Here is a 17784-nt window from a genome sequence, read left to right as displayed (position 1 = left end):
GCAGGGGTTGGGTGCAGGAATGTCTCCCCTTCCCCTAGGGATGGGGGGGGGGGACGATGACACCCACCAAGCCCCACCCCTTCAGACCACGCCCCAACCCCACCCTTGTGTGCCAGGCCACGCCCCCAGCGCGGCAGTATGCGCCCCAAACCACGCCCCCTCCGCGCAGACCACGCCCCATACCGGCCACGCTCATCGCCGTTACCCTGGCAACCAACCCCCCCGTCCCCATTCACACACGGCGCAGGCGCGGGATGAAGCTGCTGACCCACAACCTGCTCTGCTCCAACGTGCGCGGGCTGCGGCCCGGCGGCGGCTTCCCCCTGCGCATCCAGGTACCGGCAGCTCCCCCCCCCACCCCCGGTATCCCCGACGTTACTCGCCCATAACCCCGTTACCGGCCCGTTTTCCGCCCCCCCCTCCCCAGGCCTCGGATGTCTGCGTGCGGCCGGTACCGTTCAACGCCGCCTTCGTAGCGCGGTTGGTGCCGCGGCTGCGCTGGGCCGCGCTGCTGGAGGCGGCCGAGAGCGTGAGTAGGGGGGAGGGTGGTCCCGGCGTCCTGTGGTTGGGGGGGTGGGGCGAGTTTGGGGGAGTCCGGCGGGGGGGGGGCATGTTTTTGTGGGGCTCTCTCGGTTGGGGGGGGGGGGCGTCAGTTTTGGGGGCTCTGGTTTGGGGGTGCTGGGATTGGCGGGAGGAATTCGAGTTTGGGGGGGAGCGAGTTGGGGGGGCAGTTTTGAGGGGGGCTGGTTGGGGGAGCGTTTCGGTTTGAGGGGGGATCCCAAGGAAGGGCTGGGTTGGGGGGGGGGGAGGCCCGGGGGACGCGTTGGGGGTCCCCCAGCCCCTCGCATTCCCCCCCCCCGCCGCAGTTGGGGCACCCCTCGGAGCTGCCCCCCGAGCCTGCCCCTGACTATGAGGGAGACGAAACCTTCCTGCGGCGGGTGCACCACGTCCTGCTGGAGGTGAGGGGGGGGGCCCGACACCGCTGGGGGGGGGGGTGTGTGTGTTCTGAACCCCCCCTGACCCCCCTGTGTCCCCCCCCCCCAGGTGGAGGTGCTGGAGGGGTTCCTGCAGTGCCCGGACTCGGGGCGCCAGTTCCCCATCTCCCGCGGGATCCCCAACATGCTGCTGAGCGAGGAGGAGGCCTGAGGGGGGGGACACGCTGGACAACCCCCCCCCCGTGCCCCCAGGTTATTGGGGGGGGCAAAGGGGGACAGAGACGTTCTTCCCCCCATGGGGGGGGAAGGGGGGGCTTTTGTTGTTCGTTTTTGAGCCTTTTGGGGGGTTTTTTCTGTCCCAAAGATCTTCTTTTACTCTCAAATTGCCCCTTTTTGCCCCCAAACTCCCTTTTCCCCCCAAACCTCTTCCATTACTCAACCTCCCAGCTTCCCAACCCCGCGTTTTCCCCCATCTCCCCCTTTCCCCGAGGCTCTTTTGTCCGTCTGTGGTTTATTTGTGGTTTATTAATAAAAACCCGCTTTTTGGCGTCAATATTGGGCGGTTTTTTAGTCTTTTCGAGGCTCCTTTCGGGGGAGAACCCCATTGGATCGGGGCGGGGGGGGGGGGGAGGCGGGGGAAGCCGAGGTCCTCCTGCGCTCTCTATGACCCAACCAACTGCCCAGAGCGCCTCACTCCCCCCCCAGTGGCCGCTCAGCCTCCCGCCTCGCTCGCGCAGCCGGAGGTGACGTCAGGACGTCGGCGCACGCAGAGCGGCGGCGGCGGAGGCCTGAGGCGGGAGCGGCGGTTGGAGCAGCGGAGGCTCCGGTGAGCGCCGGGGGGGCCCCGCCGCGTCTCTCCTTCCCCCCTTCCCGGCCCCGGCCCCGCCTTGAGCCGACCCGCCCCCCCCCGCAGGCGCCATGTCCTCGACGTCGCAGAAGCACCGGGACTTCGTAGCGGAGCCGATGGGGGAGAAGCCGGTGGGGATGCTGGCGGGCATCGGGGACGTGCTGGGCAAGAAGCTGGAGGAGAAGGGCTTCGACAAGGTGCGAGAGAGCGGAGGGAGCTCATGTGGGGCTGGGGAGGGGGGAGCGGGGGGGGGACACGGAGACCCCCCCCCGGGGACATGTGGGAGACGGAGCCCCTCGGGGACATGGGGGGGGGGGGACACACGGCGACCCCCTGGGGGGCCACGAGAGGGGCTGGGGTGCACTTGGGGACATGGGGGGGGTGTCACTGGGGACGTGGGGATGACCCAAGGCCATGGGGGGCCCTTGTAGGGACATGGGGTGGGATAAGGACTCGTTGGGGACACGGGGGTGTCCCTGTGACCCCCCCCAGGCGTACGTGGTGCTGGGGCAGTTCCTGGTGCTGCGCAAGGACGAGGAGCTGTTCCGGGAATGGCTGAAGGAGACGTGCGGAGCCAACGCCAAACAGTCCCGGGACTGCTCCGGGTGCCTGCGGGAGTGGTGCGACGCCTTCCTCTGAGCCCCCCCCGGCACCCCCGGGGGCACCCCAACACCCCCCCCTCCGACCGCCGCCACCGGGGCTCCTGCTCACAGCTGGGACCCCCCCAAACTGTGGTGCTGCCCCCCCCCCAAGTGGCTGCGGGGCTGGGGGTTCCCTTCCCCAAACCATCGCCGGGGGGGTTCTGGGCTGCCCCTGCCTTTCCCATCACACCAAATCCCCCAGGGGGGTGCGTGTGGGGTGTCCCCCCCCTCCGCGGTTGTGCTGATATTGCCTCTCCCCTCATGTGGGGGGGGGGGGAGTTGGGGTGTGCTCCCCCCCTCCCGCATTGGGGGATTTGTGTCATTTTGGGGTGGCCCCTCCCCCCCCCCCAGCTTCCAGTTTGTTTGTAAGAGTTTTCTAAACAATAAAGGTTTTGCTGTGCTGGGGCCGGGCTCCGGGTTGAGGGGGGCAGGAGCCTCCTTGGCGGGGGGGAAGCAACTGGGGTGGGGGTGACCCCCCGGGAGTGCTTGGGGGGGCTCTAGTGAGGAGATGAGCCCCCAAGGGGGTGTTTGGGGGGTCCAGAGGGAACACCCCGAGGGTAAACGGGGGTGTGTGACCCCCCCCCGGGGGTGCTTGTGGGGTGGGAGGGGGGTGAAACCCCCGAAGGGGGCAAATGTGGGGCTATCGGTCCTTCCCCCCCCACGAGTCCTCCAGAGCAGAGGAGTTGGTCCTCCGGGCCAGCTAGAGAGGCCCGTGTCCTCCAGAGCAGACAAGCTGAATGCGCGGGCGGGCCAGAGCGGCCCCGCCGCGGGGCGGGGGGGCAGCACTTCCGTGTCGGGAGCGGGAGCAGCCGGTGATCGCCGCCGCCATGCCGGAGGCTGCCGCCGCCCGCCGCCGCCGCCGCCGCCGTCCCTCCCCCAACCCGCTCTTCGCCCGCTGGCTCCGGGAGTGGCGGGACGAAGCCGCCGGGACGCAGGCGAAGGGCGTCTACGAGCGTGTGGGTGTGCGGGGCCGCGGGAGGGTGCGGGGGGCCGCGGGGCCGCCGCCGCTCCCGGTGCCAGCCGCGTGTCCCCACAGGCGCTGCGCTCGCTCGCCCGGTACCCGCTGCGCCTGCGCTCGGGCCGCGCCGCCGCCATCTTGAAGAACTTCGGCCCCGCCCTCTGCCGCCGGCTCGATCTGCGCCTGCGCCAGCACCGCGCCGGTGGGCGGGGCCACGGGGAAGGGGCGGGGCGGGAGGTGGTGCCAGAATGGTGGAGGGCGGGGCTACTGGGGGCGAGGCTTGGAAGGGGCGGGGCTACGCCCGGTATCGGCACCTCCCGCAGCGGCGGGGTGGGCGGGGCCTGGCGGTAGCGGGGGTGGAGCACCGGGGGGGCGGGGCCGCTGCGGTTGGGGCTGTCCCGTGCACTCATTTGCATGTGTTTTGCATATTGGTACGTCCACCCTAGAGCAAGGCCACGCCCCCAGCCCCCCCACAGAGGAGAGGAGCACGGAGACCCCCTTGGCTCCGCCCACGGTGAGTGTCGTCATCACCCCTCCCCCCACCCGGACCCCTGGGGGGTGTGTTGGGCGGTTCGGGGGAGGGGTTCGAGGCCCCCCCCACATCACCTCTCCCCTCCCCCCCCAGCGCTGCCCCCGCCGTGAGTACCAGCCCCTCCCCCGCTCGGGGGCCCGAGCTCTGCTGCTGACACTGCACAAGGTGAGGGGGGGGTGGGCTGGGGGCCTGGGGACCGTGGGGTGTCCCCCCCCCTCCATGGACTCACCCGAACACCCCCCCCAGAGCTCTGAGCCCCTCCCAGAGGCGGAGCTTCTGCGTCAGGCCCAGCCCCTCTGTGACCAGCCCCTGACTCTGGTAAGTGCCCTCAGTAGGGACCAGAGTGAACAGGAGCGGGTGGCACCTGTGTCCCTCCCACACCCAGTCTGGCTCCTCTTCCCCCCTCGAGGGTCCCATGGGACCCCACTGGGGGGGGCAGAGGGGTGATCTGGGCTCATCTTACCCCCTCCCCAGGCAGCACCCAAGGGGGCTCTGGGTACCCTCCTGCGACGGGACCTGCTGCAGCGCAGCGGCCACCCACCCCGGTATGGCTGTAGCCCCCTCCCCGGACCCCTGTGATCCCCCTGGACCCCACGGTCATCCCCTTCCTCCCCTCTCCCCAGGTACTCGCTGACCCCATGTGGTCAAATTCTGGCCCAGCGATTGGCTGCTGCTGCCTCCGAAGCCCCACCAGAGGAGCAACCGCCTCCCCCCTCCCCACCGTAAGTCACCTGGGTGCCCATTGAAGTGGGTATTGGGGGGGCCCCCATATTCCTGGGTCACTCCTGGGGGGTTCCGGGGACCCTGGGGCAGGGGTTGGGTCCTTGGGTCCCCAACCCGGATTCCTGGGTCCCCCCCAGGCCCGGCCCCGAGGTCGAGTTTGAGCTGAGACCTGGCGAGTTTGACATCGTTCTCTGCGCTGACATCACCGAGGCTAATGGGTACGTGAGTCCCCCCTCCCCACACCGTGGGGGCCTCCCCCCAGCTCGTCTCCCCCCCACGTGTCCCTTGTCCCCATCCCAAGGTTGACGCGGTCCTGTCCTGTCCCCATGAACCCCCCGCAGGGTGCCTTGTCCCCCCTGGGGTGTCCCCTGCCCCTCCCCTTGTTTCCATAGCGTTGTCCTGACCCTTCCCGTGTGTCCCCCACCAACCCTTGTACACCCCTGGACCCCCTCGAGGTTCCCCTGTCACCCCCCCGCTCTCTCCCCCCTGGTCCCCCATGGGCAGGCCGGTGCCGTCGCTGCTCCGGGGCCGCGTCCCCCTGACCCTGCGGCGGCTCCACGTCGGAGACTTCCTCTGGGTGGCGCGCGAGAGGGACCCGCCTGCAGGTGGGCGTGGCCGCGGAGTGGGCGTGGCCTCGGGAGGGAGGGAGCCAATGGGAAGGGCGGTGGGTGTGGGGGGGGTGGAGCATGGAGCTGACTCCACTCACATAAGCCGCGGGGTGGGCGGGGCTATTCGGGGTGGGCGGGGCCAGGTGCTGCTGCTGACCACGGGGGGGGGAGGGCCGCTCGGGGGCGGGGCCAATGAGGTGCCTCCACCCCCCCGCTGTGGGCGGGGTCAGGGTCCGGCCACACCCATCACGTCACCCTGCTCTGACCCCGCCCCCATTGGAGGTGGTGGGTGGGGCCAGGCCCTGACCCCGCCCCTTGCATGCCCTGCCATTGGCGTTTGGCTGGGGGCGGGGCCGGGGGCGGGGCCAGGCACTGCCATTGGAGCTTGGATGTGGGCGGGGCCCGGTGCTGTGGGCGGGGCTATGGGCGGGATGGGGCGGTGGGCGGGACCGGGGGCGTGACCAGGCACTGCCATTGGCGCTTGGCTGTGGGCGGGGCCGGGTGCTGTGGGCGGGGACTGGGCTGTGGGCGGGGCTATGGGGGCGGAGGGCGGGGTCGGGGCATGACCAGGCATTGCCATTGGGGCTTGGCTGTGGGCGGGGCCATGTGCTGTCGGCGGGGCCGGGGTGGTGGGCGGGGCCATGGGCTGTGGGCGGGGCCGGGGGCGTGACCAGGCATTGCCATTGGCACTTGGCTGTGGGCAGGGCCATGTGCTGTCGGTGGGGCCGGGGCGGTGGGCGGGGCCATGGGCTGGGGGCGGGGGCGGGGGCGTGACCAGGCGCTGGCCCCGCCCTCAGGGCGCCCCCCCCGGGAGCTGGTGCTGGACGTGGTGGTGGAGCGGAAATCGGGCTCGGACCTGGGGAGCAGCCTGAGCGACGGCAGGTACCGGGAGCAGAAGGTGCGATGGGGGCACCCTGTGCTGGTGGGGTGCGGTGGGACTGAGGGTTGTTGGGGTGATTGTGGGGGGCTGGCGGTTATTGGGAGGCACTGGGAGTTACTGGGGTCCTTGAAGGGTAACAGGGGTTATTAGGTGGTAGTGGGTGGTACTGGGATTACTGGGTGGCACTGGGCGTTACTGGGGTCCTTGGGGGGCAATGGGAGTTACTGGGGTCCATGGGGGGCAATAGGGGTTACTGGGGTCCATGGGGGGCAATGGGGGTTACTGGGGTCCTTAGGGGGCAATAGGGGTTACTGGGGTCCATGGGGGGCAATGGGGGTTACTGGGGTCCTTGGGGGCAATGGGGGTTACTGGGGTCCTTAGGGAGCAATAGGGGTTACTGGGGTCCATGGGGGGCAATGGGGGTTACTGGGGTCCTTAGGGGGCAATAGGGGTTACTGGGGTCCATGGGGGGCAATGGGGGTTACTGGGGTCCTTAGGGGGCAATAGGGGTTACTGGGGTCCATGGGGGGCAATGGGGGTTACTGGGGTCCTTGGGGGCAATGGGCGTTACTGGGGTCCTTGGGGGGCAATGGGCGTTACTGGGCTGCACTGGGTGGCACTAGGGTGATTGGAGGGCAATGGGGGTTCCCGGTGCCACTGGGGGTTACTGGTGGGCACTGGGTGTAACTGGGATCCCCCAGTTCCGGCTGGGCCGCTGTGGGCTGCGCCAGCCCGTTTACCTGCTGGAGGAGCTGGAGCAGGGGGAGACCCCGAGCCTGCCCCTCACCACCCTGCGCCAGGCGGCCGTCAGCACCCAGGTACCCCCCACAGCACCCATGTAACCCCTCTCAGCACCCATGGGACCCTCCCCTAGCACTCAGCTACCCTCCCATAGGACCCATGGGAAACCCCCAAAACCCAGGCACCCCCCATATAGACTCCCCCATAGCATCCATGGGACCCCCCCCCCCCCCCCAGGACCCATGGGTGCCCTCCCAGCCTGGGGGTATCCGGAGGGGTCTCAGCACTCCCGTTCCCTGCAGGTGGTGGACGGTTTCTTTGTGAAGTGCACGGGGGGGCCCCAGGAATCAGCCACGTACCTGCGGGTGCTGGGGGAGCAGCTGCAGCAGCGCTATGGGGTGGGGACGGGGGGACACAGGGACATGGGAGGACAGGGGGGACATGGGGGGACATGGGGACATGGGGGAACATGGGGGGACATGGAAATATGGGGGAACATGGGGACATGGTGGGGCATGGGGGGACATGGGAGGAGGTGGGGGCACAGGAAGACATGGGGGGACATGGTGGGGCACGGAGGGATGTGGGGACATGGGGGGATGTGACATGGGGGTGATAGAGCAGCAGAGACTCACGGGGGAACATGGAGGTTATGGGGACATGTGGGGACATGAGAGGGACGCGTGGGGTCATGGAGGAGACATTGGGGGGACATCGGAACGAGAGGGCACAGAGGGGACACGAGGAGGGTCCCGGATTTCCTGCCCCCCCTGACTCCCCCCTGTGCCCCCCAGGGCCGGGTGCTGCGGGCGTGGGGGGGGGACGTGACCGGCCGGGGCCCCCCCGAGCCCCCGGGGGCCCCCTGCGCCCTCCTGCCCTTCCAGCGCCTGCGCGCCGCGGGGGGCAAGAACCAGGTTGGGGGCAAAGGGGACCCGGGGGGGGGCAAAGGGGTGCCCAGGGTGAGCTGGGGGTCCCCAAGGGGGGGGGGGGGGCAGGGATCGGGGGGCTTGGAGGGAGGGGGACTCTGGGGGGGTCCCTGGAGGGCTGGGGAGGGGACAACGGGGTCTGGGGGGGGAAAGGGGGTCCCCAAAGAGGGTATGGGGGGGGTCCCGAGGAGGTCCCTGGGGGGTGGGATGGGGACATGGGGGGCAGAGGGGGGTTGGGGTGCTCAGGGGGGGTTATGTTGGGGTCCCCCCTTACAGCCACAGACCGTGGGGGACGTCTTCGCCCGGCAACTGCTGCAGCTCGGGGGGGTCAGCGGGGGGAGGGCGGCCGCCATCCTGCGCCGCTTCCCCACCCCCGCCAGGTACAGGGGGGGAGACCCCCAAGTGTGGGGCTGGGAACCCCCCAAGTGTGGGGCTGGGAACCCCCCGGGTGGGGGGCTGGAACCTCTGCCCCCCCCTTTCATCCCCCCCCCTTTATCCCCCCTGCAGCCTCATGGCTGCCTACAGCGGCTGCCCCGAGCCCCGGCAGCGTGAGGCCCTGCTCAGCACCGTCCCGTGTGGACCCCTACAGAGGTGAGACCCCCCTTCCCTGGGTACCCCCCCATCCCTGGGTAACCCCTCCCATCCCTTGGGGTACCCCCCCCCCCATCCCTGGGTGCTCACCCCTCTGTTCCCTCACCCCACAGGAACCTGGGCCCATCCCTCAGCAGGTCCCTGGCTCAGCTCTACAGCACCCCGGGGCCGCTGCCCTGAGGGTGGCACCTTCCTACCCCCCCGTCACCCCTTTGTCACCCTCCGTCACCCCTTTGTCACCCCCCATCACCCCTTTGTCACACCCCCCCCCCAATACAGCCCTCACTGCAGGTGGATTCTGTGTTCATTGTGGGCGGGGGGGGGGGGCACACACAGTGACACCACGGGGACAGGGTGACACATGGGTGACAGGGTGATGCGTGCTGCAGCAATGTGGTGCTGGGGTGAGGGGGGAAGCACCCACTTGGAGGCAGCTCCTCCTCTATGGGGCAGCGCCCACACACCTCTAGGGACCCCCCAGCTGCCTCCTAGATCCCTCCAAGACCTCCAAATCTCAACCAGGTCCCCCCAAATCTCAGCCCCAGCACATGGTGGGGGGGGCACCCCCAAGGTTGGAGGGGAGGGGGGGGCCTGGAGGAAGCGGGGACACGGGGTTTGGGGGGGGTCGGGGTGTTTCCAGCTGGCTCCGGCAGCACTGGGAGCACTGGGAGCACTGGGAGGGGTTGTCCCGGCGCCGGCACCGCCCTTGGCTGGGGTGGGGATGCCGAGCGCCGGGCCCGGCACATCGCGGAGCGGGAGGCGGCCGGAGCGATGCTGGCGCTGGTGGCGCTGGTGGCCGCGGGGGTGGCCGCGGGGGTGGCCCCGGTGTCCCCCCCTTGTCCCCTGGGCTTCGGGCCGGTGCCGGGGGCCGCGGGCGCCTGCGGGGACAGGGACGAGTGTCGCACGGCCGCCGTGTGCCACCACATGTGCCTCAACCACGAGGGCGGCTTCGCCTGCCACTGCCACCCCGGCTACGTGCTGCAGCCCGACGGCGCCGCCTGCCGCCGCCGCCCGCCCCACGGCGCGCCCCACGGCGCGCCCCACGGCGCGCACCAGGGCTGGCGGCAGAGGAAGCGGCCGCGGGGCTGGCGGCAGCGGGCAGCGGGAGGAGATCACGAGGGTTTGCACGAGGGCTCGCACCAAGGATGGCAGCGGGACTTGCAGCCGGCGTGGCACCAGGGTTTGCACGAGGATTTGCACGAGGACTTGCCCCAAGACAGCGATCAGGACTCACCAGCGCCTCGGCACCAGGGTTTGCACAGGGACGTGCGCGGGGAGTCGGACAAGGAGCTGCGACCGGGCAGGCACCGGGGTTTGCACAAGGGTTTGCACGAGGATTTGCACAAGGACTTGCGCCAAGACAGCGATGGGGAGTCTTGGCACTGGGGTTTGCACGGGGAGGCACCCGGGGACTTGCCACCGCACAGGCACTGGGGCTTGCACGAGGGTTTGCACGAGGACTCGCAGCGAGGAACGCAGAGGGACGTGCAGCCGGCGTGGCACCAGGGCTTGCACGGGGACTCGCACGAGGACTCGCAGGAGGATTTGCACGAGGATTTGCACGAGGACCTGCTCAGCTCATCGCAGGCCCCCGCCACGTACGGTGCCCCCCCGCCCGGCCCTGCCCCCCCATACAGGGACGAGGACCCTGACACCTACGGGGACCCCTACATGGCCCTGGGGGACCCCGAGGCGCAGCCCTGGGACCCCGACGCCTATGGGGGCCCCTACACAGGCCCGGCCCTCCCCTATGGGGGCGAGGACCCTGAGCCCTGGGACCCTGAGACTGAGCCCTGGGACCCCGACATCTACGGGGACCCCTATATGGACCCGTACGGGGATGAGGACCCTGAAGGGGGGCCCTGGGGCCCCTCCACCCCTCTCTTGGAGCCCTACAGGGATGAGGACCCTGAGCCCGGGAGCCTCCGAAGGGGCAGGGACCCCCAAACCAAGCCCTGGTACCCCTATGGGGACTCCCTTAGGGACCCCTATAGGCCCCAAGACCCCTATAAGGCTGGGGACCCCCAGAATGAGCCCAGGGACCCCCATATAGCCCCAGATCCCCACACGGACCCCTGGGATCCCCAGACAGACCCCATGGACCCCTCTAGCCTTGAGGACCTCCCCACTGACCCCAGGGACCCCCATGGAGCCAGCTCCCCCCCAGTGCCCTATAGGGACCCCCAAACTGCCCCATCCGTCCCGCAGGAACCCCCCAGTGCCCCCCCCAGGGCTGGAGACCCCCCAACTGCTCCCCCCACTTCCCGGGACCCTCCAGCTGCCTCCCCAGTTGGCCCCACTACATCCCAGTTGCCCCCACTTGCCCCCCCCACCCCCAGAGCTCCCCCTCTTGCCCCAGTTCCCCCCCCAAGCGCTAACCACTCCCCAGTTACCCCTCCAGTTTCCTCAGTTACCCCCTCAGCTACCCCCCCCCTTACCCCCCCACTTACTGCTCCAGTTGCCCTCCCCAGGCTCAAGGCCCCCCCAAATATTCCCGCAGTCACCCCCCCTGAACCCCAGTTGCCCCTCACTACCCCCCCAACTGTCCCCCAACCCCCCAAACCCCCCACCCCAGTCCCGGTTACCCCCTCAGCTCCCCCCCCCAGTGCCAGGGCCCCCCCGGTCACCCCCAGGCGTGGGTCCCTCCGGGGGGGGCTGCTGCTGGTGCTGCCGGTGGCAGTGGGAGCCGTACTGGTGCTACTGGGAGCACTGGGGGGGCTGAGGGGGCTCCCCCGGGCACCCCCCCGTGAGTGAAGGTGATTGTGGGGGGGGCCAAACTGGGAGAGACCCCCCCCAACTGGGATTGCCCCCCCTCCCCCCACCTCTTACTCCCCCCGGGTGGGGGAGGGGCGGGGGCCAAGGGCAATAAACAGCTGGTGCTGAACCCCCGGACCCGGCTCCATTTGGGGGGGGGGGGGGGTGGTGGTTGTGCCCCCCCCGCCCCATCCAGCTGTTGAGCGAATCCAGATGTGGGGCAGGGGGGGGTGCGGCTGCGGTGAGTCAGAGCTGCGCGATGACGTCAGGGTCCCCTGGGGGGGGGCGCGGTGCGGGTGGGATTATTGGCTACTGGGTTGTACTGGGGGGGGCGCTGGGGGGGGGGCTCTGCAGCCACTGGGGGCACTGGGTTATGCTGGGAGGCACTGGAGCCCCCTCTCTGTCCCTCCCCCAGCTGGACCCCCAGAGGCCGCACAGCTTCGTGCCCCCTCCCACCCCCCCCATCACCCCCCCCCCATCACCCCCCCCCCCCCGCCCAGGCCTGTTCCCTGTGCAAGGGGATGAGCCTCGTGCAAGGCCCCTCGTGCAAGGAGCACCAATAAACCCCCCCCCCGAACCCCCCCCTTCCTATTCCACACCCCCTGAGTCTTCAGCACCTTTATTCCACCGAGGGCAGCAATTTGGGGGGGTCTCGGGGAGAGGTTTTGGGGGGTCCCAGAGGTGGTTTTGGTGTCCCTGGGGGTGGTTTTGGGGTCCCCACGGGAGTATTTGGGATCCCCAGAGATGTTTTTGGGGTTCCCGGGGGTGGGTTTGGGGTCCTGGGGTGAGTTTTGGGGGTCCCGGGGTGGGGGTTGGGTCAGTCCTTGCCCCGGGAGGCCTCGGCATTGGCCCTGAGCACGGCCCCAGGGCTGGGGTACGGGCGCTGCTGGAACAGGGGCCCCGCGGCCGTCGTGTCCGCCCCGGTCTTCGCTTCGTTCCTCTTGGGGAGCCCCGTGGACCATGTACCCCTGGGGGGGGCAAAGAGGGGGGGGGAAAGGATCACAAAGGGCCCCCCCAATACCTTTAGGGACATCCCCAATAACATAAACCCACCCCCAGAGCAACTAAGCGCGGTTGCGGTGGGAGCCAGAGGGAGGAGCTGGGATCCAGAGAAGGACTTGGGGGTGTTGGGTGAGGAGAAGCTCCCCGTGACCCGGCTCCAGCGGGTGCTTGAGCCCCAAGAAGTGGGAGCAGCAGGTCCTGGAGGGGATCCTGCCCCCCTGCTCTGCTCTGCGGGACCCCACGGGGAGAACTGGGGCCAGTTCCAGTGTCCCCAGTGGAAGGAGGACATGGAGCTGCTGGAGCAAGGCCAGAGGAGGCCCCGGGGATGATCCAGCAGCTCCTGCGTGGAGCCAGGCTGGGAACAGAGGGACCTGTGTCAGGGACTGTGGTGGTAGGACACAGGGTGATGGGTTTAAACTGGAACAGGGGACATTTAGGTTGGATCTAAGGTAGTTCTTCCCCATGAGGACACTGGAATGGGTTGAATGGAGAAGGTTTGGGATGGCCCATTCCTGGCAGCGTTCAAGGCCAGGCTGGAGCAACCTGGTCCAGGGGGAGGTGTCCCTGGGGGTTGGAACTGGAGGAGCTTTAAGGTCCTTCCCAACCCCATTCCATGGTTCCAGGACATACCGGGGGGCATCCGAGTAGGCACTGGGGTCCATGGGGTCCAGTTCTTCGTCCTTGCGGCTGCCTTTTGGGGGGGAATAGGGGTCAGAGTGTGGCAAAGTAGGGGGGCAGCAGCCCCCAAATGAAGGGAGGAGCCCCCAAAGTGATGGGGATATCCCCAAGTGAAGGGGGGATCACCCAAGTGAGGAGAGACCCAAATGAAGGGGGACCCCCCCCAAGTTAAGGGGGATCCCCAAAATTAATGGGGGCCCCCAAGTGAAGGGGGAACCCTCAAAGTGATGGGGACACCCCAAGGTGAATGGGGACCCCTCCTAAATGAGGGGGACTCCCCAAAGTGAGGGGAACCCCTACAGTGAGTGCGACCCCTTCCAAATGAAAGGGGAACCCCCCCAAAGTGAATAGGGACTCCCCCAAAATGAGGGGAACCTCCCAAATGAATGGGGAGCCCCCCAAAGTGAGGGGGACACCCAAAGTGAGGGAACCCCCCCAAATGAGGGGGAATCCCGATAGGAAGGGGAACCCCCAGAGGGAAGAGGGAACCTCCAAAGTGAGGGGGACCCCCCAGATGAAGGGGAACCCCCCAAGTCAACAGGACCTAAGTAATGGAGACCCCCCAAATGAGGGGGTACCCCCAAACGCACCTTTCTTGCTCTTGGGGTACGGCGCCAGCTCCTCGCGCCGGTGGAAGCGCCGCTCCCGGGGGGGCTCCTCCTTCTCGTAGCCCCTTTCGGGGGGTTCCTCGGCCTCTACTGGAGCCAAATTGGGAGGAACCAGGACTGGGGGGGGGGGGGACAACCCCCAAAACCTGATCCCTTCCCCCAACCCGGAGGTTTTGGGGGGAGGGTCCCCCCCATTGACTCACCCTGTGCCCCTTTGAGCCTCTTGGCAGCTTTGGTGATGACAGAGTTGGGGTCGTTTGGGGACAACCAGGACACAAGGTCGGTCTCCACGTTCCAGTAGTAGGGCAGCCCGCTGTGAGGCAGCAGGAGCCTATAGCGGGCCCTTATAGCCCCTGGAGAAGGTCCCTATAGCCCCTGGGAAGGGGCCCACAGCCCCTGGAGAGGGTCCTTATGGCCCCACGGGAGGTCCCTGTGTGCCCACGGGGGGGTGGGAGGCTCCGAGGGGGGGGGTCTCACCAGGTCGGGTCGATGACTTTGTACCAGGGCGGGGGCAGCGCCTCCAGCCGCGAGGCCTCGTAATCCACGTGCGCGTCGTCGTAGTCCTCCGCGATGATCTCCTCCTCCGGCTCTGCGGGGGGGGGCGGGGCTTGAGACATGGCCACGCCCCCCCCGCCCATGGCCACGCCCCCTCCCCGTTACCAAAGGGGTGTCCGTTCCGTTCCGTGTCCCCCCCCCCCGGTTCTTACCGGGCTCCACGTGCTTCAGCAGCCCCCGCTTGGCCAGGCGGGACTGCAGCGCCACGGGCAGCGGCATCGCCTCGGCCTGCGGGGGGAGAGGGGGAGCGGTCAGCGGCGGCACCGGGAGCACCGGAAACCCACAGGGAACCCAACCGGGAGCCCCGGAACTGCCCCGAGAGCTCCTCCGAGAGTCTCGGAGCCCCTCCGGCTACCGCGGAAGCTCTCCGGTAGCCCCTTAGCCTCCCCCCCCTTTACCCAGTCACCCTCTCCCCGGGTTGTGTGTCCCCTCCCCCGAACCCCCCGTAGCCCCGCCCCCGTTGCTCCGGTAACCCTGGACACCCTCCCGCCCCCGACTCGTAGCTCCGGCGCGGCTGCGGCTCCGCTGTGCTCCTCACCGCCGCTCGTCACGTGAGCCACCGGGGCAAATAAGCGAGCAGGAGGCCGCGGAGGCCAATGGGGATACGCCTGTTCATTCTACCGCCAATGAGAGCGCTGTCACGTGGTGGAGGGGAAGGGAAGGGCGGGGCAGCAATGGGAGAGAACGCGCTGTAGCCATGGTGACTGTGGTGTGTCCCATACGGGCGCCGCCATCTTGGAGAAGGGCGCCGCCATCTTGGGGCGGGGCTTCTGGTACCTCCTCCAGTGGCAGCGCCTGCGCCGCCGTGCCACAGACGGGAGGGGCGTGGCCTGGCGCGGGAGGGGGGCGTGGTCTGTAGTCATAGGCGGGGCCTGGCTCGGGTGGGTGGAGCCTGTGGACAGGGGGCGGGGCTCAGTCGTTGTGGGCGGGGCTGCGTCGGTGGGAGCGTGCCCAGGGCAGAGCCATGGCGGGGGGTGGTGCCATGCGCTGGGGGCGTGGCTTGGTGTAGGGGGTGTAGCCCGGGGGTGGTGGGCAGGGCCAGGGGATCCATAGGCTTCCATGGCCGGGGGGACACACACGCACACGCGGGGAATATGGGGGGTGCACGGGGGGGGTGTCACTGGGGGGGACCATGGGGCTCCCTGCTTGGGGGGAGACACCCCATTTCAGGGGGGGCTGTTTGTGGGAGGGTCTCATGTGGGGGGCGGATGCACTGGAGGCGGGGGGGGCGGCAGCACCGCGTTCGATCATCGAGTGACGGTTCTTGGCCCCCCCCAGCGGAACCGCGGCGCTGAGCCTGGGGGGGGGGATACCAGTGACCACCCAGTAACCACCACCGACCCCACAGTAATGTCCATAGGGCAGTTATGTACCCCATATGGGCAATTATACACTCTTTAGGGGCACTTATGTACACTTAGGGGCAGTTATATATCACTTAGGGGCAGCTATGTACACTTTAGGGGCAGTTATATACCCCATAGGGGCAAGTGTATACCCTATGGGGCAGGTATGTACCTCACAGGGGCAGTTATGTGCCCCCTTTCCTGACGAATAAGCCCCATTCCCCCCCCCATAAGCCCCATTTCCCCAACTGTAATGGTACCCCTAGTGCCCGCCGCGGGATCTAGTGCCCGTCCTCTCGCCCGCTCGCAGGGTCCTAGTGCTCGCTCGCCTGCCTGGTCCTAGTGAACTCTCCGCTGGGTCCTAGCACCTGCCCTCTGGGTCCTAGTGCCCGCCCGACGGCTCCTGGTGCCCGTCTTATCCAGAGAGTGCTTCTGGATGACTTTAATCTCAGCAACACCTATAACAGTCCCTATTTCTGTATGAAATGTTTTCATTTCAGCACTATATGGAACACAGTGGGATCCCTCCCAGTATGGCTACGGGGATCACTGGGATCCCTCCCAGCACCACTATGGGGTTCCCCATGATCCCACTATAGGACATACTGGGCCACCCCCGTTCTCCCCCCCATCCCCATGATGACGAGAACCACTGGGATTCCTCCCAGTATGATTATAGCATCCAGCACAATCCATATGTGTGGAATCCATGAGGATCTCTCCCAGTCCTACTATGGGACACACTGGGCTCCCCCCCATCCCCATAACAGGACCCACTGGAATCCCTCCCAGTATGATTATAGCATCCAGCGCCATCCCTCCCAGTCCCCGTATGGGATCCATGGGCATCTCTCGCCCTGGTCCCGCAGCTCACGCAGGTCCGCCGCCGCCACCAGGGATGTCCCCTGGAGCAGGAGCCCCCCCTCAGAGCCGCCGCCGCCCCCCGCATCTCCCACGGCCACCAGCACCGTGACGGCTGCGAGCAGTAGCAGGGAGCGGGGGGGAGGCGGGGGGAGCGACACCAGAGTCAGCGGCGCCCCCCCCACCGCCGACCCCCCCCCAGCGCCCGAGGGGGGGGCCGGCAGCAGCAGCTCAGTCTGAAATAGGGGGGAGGGGGGGACCCCAAAATTAAACCCCTACAAAGGGGACCTCCAGACCCCCCCATAGGGGACCCCAAGTCAACTCTAGTGGGAACCCCAAATCACCCCCATAGAGGACCCTAAAATAACCCCATAGGGGTCCCCCTGCCCCCCCTATTGGGGACCCCTATGGGGTGATTTTAGGGTCCTCTATGGGGGCGATTTGCCCCCAAATTGCCCCCCATGGGAGACCCATGGGTTGGGGGTATCCCAGCTCCCCCATATTGGACACAGGGATTCACGGGACCCCCCAGCTCCCCCCCATACGGGACCCCCAGACTTTCCCCCCAATGGGACCCCAAATCACTCCCCATAGAGGACCCAGGACTTTGGGGGACACCCAGCCCCTCCCAAAGGGACCCCAAATTCCCCCTCATAGGACCCCCGATGGGGACCTCCCGTTCACCCCCATAGCGGAACGGGGGGGGGTCGGTGGGGGGGGCCTCCGGAGGGGGCGTGTCCGTCACCTGGTGACGTAACGCGGGGCGTGGCCCCTCCAAGGGGCCCGGCCGTGGCCGCGGAGCATCACGGGAAAGGGGGCGGAGCCTCAGGGGGGTTTGAGCGCTGCTTTTTCCCGCCACCGCTTCCTGGCGCGCCTGTGACGTCAGGCTTCCTCTTCACACTCCCAAATAGACCCCCCCATAAGCCCCCCTGTAGCCCCTATAGACCACAGAGACTCACTATAGACCCCCCTATAGGCCCCATAGACCCTCTATAGACCCCACAGACCCCCCATAGACTCCATAGACCCCCCATAGACCCCCCGTAGATCCCATAGACCCCCTATAGACCTCATTAGCTCCCAGTAGACCCCCTCCAGACCCCGTAGACCCCATATAGACGCCCCATAGACCCCCTTTAGACCCGTATAGATCCCCCTATAGACCCCATAGATCCCCTATAGACCCCATAGATCCCCTATAGACCTCATAGAACCCCCATAGATCCCATAGAGCCCCCCAGAGCCTCAAATAATCACCCACAAACCCCCTATAGACCACACAGACCCCTCCCATACGCCTCCCCCATGATCCCCCTCATAGACACCATAGGACGCCCCCCCCAATAGCCCCACAGACCCCCCTACAGACTCCATAGACACCCTATAGCCCCTTTGCTCCCTATATAAGCCCTATAGTCCCCATCCCGTCCCCATCCCCGCTCCCTGCCCTGCCGGTCCCGCCGCTCCGGGCGGGGCTCCCTCCCTCCCTCCCTCCCTCCCTCCCTCCTTCTCGGGCAGGAACAGCCGGTTCCGCAGCGTCCCCCTGGGCCCCCCCGGCCCCCCCCCGGGGCCACCGGGACCGGAAAGACGGGACCAGG

At 68.1% G+C, this 17784-nt stretch overlaps 4 protein-coding genes across 14 annotated transcripts; 3 read left to right on the top strand and 1 right to left on the bottom strand.

The window, feature by feature from the left end:
• The first annotated feature begins 122 nt into the window (after window positions 1-122).
• Window positions 123-1924, top strand: TRMT112 (tRNA methyltransferase subunit 11-2). The gene is made up of 5 exons (XM_030474497.1): window positions 123-335; window positions 428-529; window positions 867-959; window positions 1045-1761; window positions 1849-1924. Exons 1-4 carry the CDS (start codon window positions 255-257, stop codon window positions 1144-1146), a joined length of 378 nt encoding a protein of 125 aa, XP_030330357.1. The 5' UTR covers window positions 123-254; the 3' UTR covers window positions 1147-1761; window positions 1849-1924.
• On the top strand, window positions 877-2831 carry BANF1 (BAF nuclear assembly factor 1). Its single transcript, XM_030474498.1, has 4 exons — window positions 877-959; window positions 1045-1761; window positions 1849-1979; window positions 2275-2831. Exons 3-4 carry the CDS (start codon window positions 1854-1856, stop codon window positions 2419-2421), a joined length of 273 nt encoding a protein of 90 aa, XP_030330358.1. The 5' UTR covers window positions 877-959; window positions 1045-1761; window positions 1849-1853; the 3' UTR covers window positions 2422-2831.
• Window positions 2832-3223: 392 nt separating this feature from the next.
• Window positions 3224-8673, top strand: MUS81 (MUS81 structure-specific endonuclease subunit). Of its 2 annotated transcripts, XM_030474484.1 has the most exons (16): window positions 3224-3379; window positions 3460-3583; window positions 3828-3895; window positions 4007-4078; window positions 4160-4231; window positions 4388-4458; window positions 4537-4635; window positions 4774-4854; window positions 5141-5241; window positions 6042-6142; window positions 6826-6942; window positions 7168-7263; window positions 7660-7779; window positions 8068-8171; window positions 8299-8382; window positions 8496-8673. In XM_030474484.1, the coding sequence occupies exons 1-16, from the start codon at window positions 3251-3253 to the stop codon at window positions 8560-8562; spliced, it is 1506 nt and encodes a 501-aa protein (XP_030330344.1). In that variant the 5' UTR covers window positions 3224-3250; the 3' UTR covers window positions 8563-8673. The 2 variants fall into 2 exon arrangements, with proteins under 2 accessions (XP_030330344.1, XP_030330345.1); XM_030474485.1 differs by lacking the exon at window positions 7660-7779 and having other exon boundaries at window positions 8496-8672.
• Window positions 8674-11739: 3066 nt separating this feature from the next.
• PQBP1 (polyglutamine binding protein 1) lies at window positions 11740-14550 on the bottom strand. 10 transcript variants are annotated; one of them, XM_030474487.1, is made up of 7 exons: window positions 14518-14550; window positions 14132-14207; window positions 13902-14013; window positions 13628-13755; window positions 13407-13514; window positions 12769-12829; window positions 11740-12104 (listed from the first exon to the last, which is right to left on the bottom strand). In XM_030474487.1, the coding sequence occupies exons 2-7, from the start codon at window positions 14196-14198 to the stop codon at window positions 11954-11956; spliced, it is 627 nt and encodes a 208-aa protein (XP_030330347.1). In that variant the 5' UTR covers window positions 14199-14207; window positions 14518-14550; the 3' UTR covers window positions 11740-11953. The 10 variants fall into 10 exon arrangements, with proteins under 10 accessions (XP_030330347.1, XP_030330356.1, XP_030330352.1 ...); XM_030474496.1 differs by having other exon boundaries at window positions 13407-13511; window positions 13628-13737; window positions 14518-14547; XM_030474492.1 differs by having other exon boundaries at window positions 13628-13737; window positions 14518-14545.
• Window positions 14551-17784: the final 3234 nt, after the last annotated feature.

Source organism: Strigops habroptila, unplaced genomic scaffold, assembly GCF_004027225.2.
Source record: "Strigops habroptila isolate Jane unplaced genomic scaffold, bStrHab1.2.pri NW_022045597.1_ctg1, whole genome shotgun sequence".
Taxonomy (NCBI): Eukaryota; Metazoa; Chordata; class Aves; order Psittaciformes; family Psittacidae; genus Strigops; species Strigops habroptila.
The sequence above is the reverse complement of the archived record's forward strand: the minus strand, read 5'-3'. Positions and strand labels throughout refer to the sequence as shown.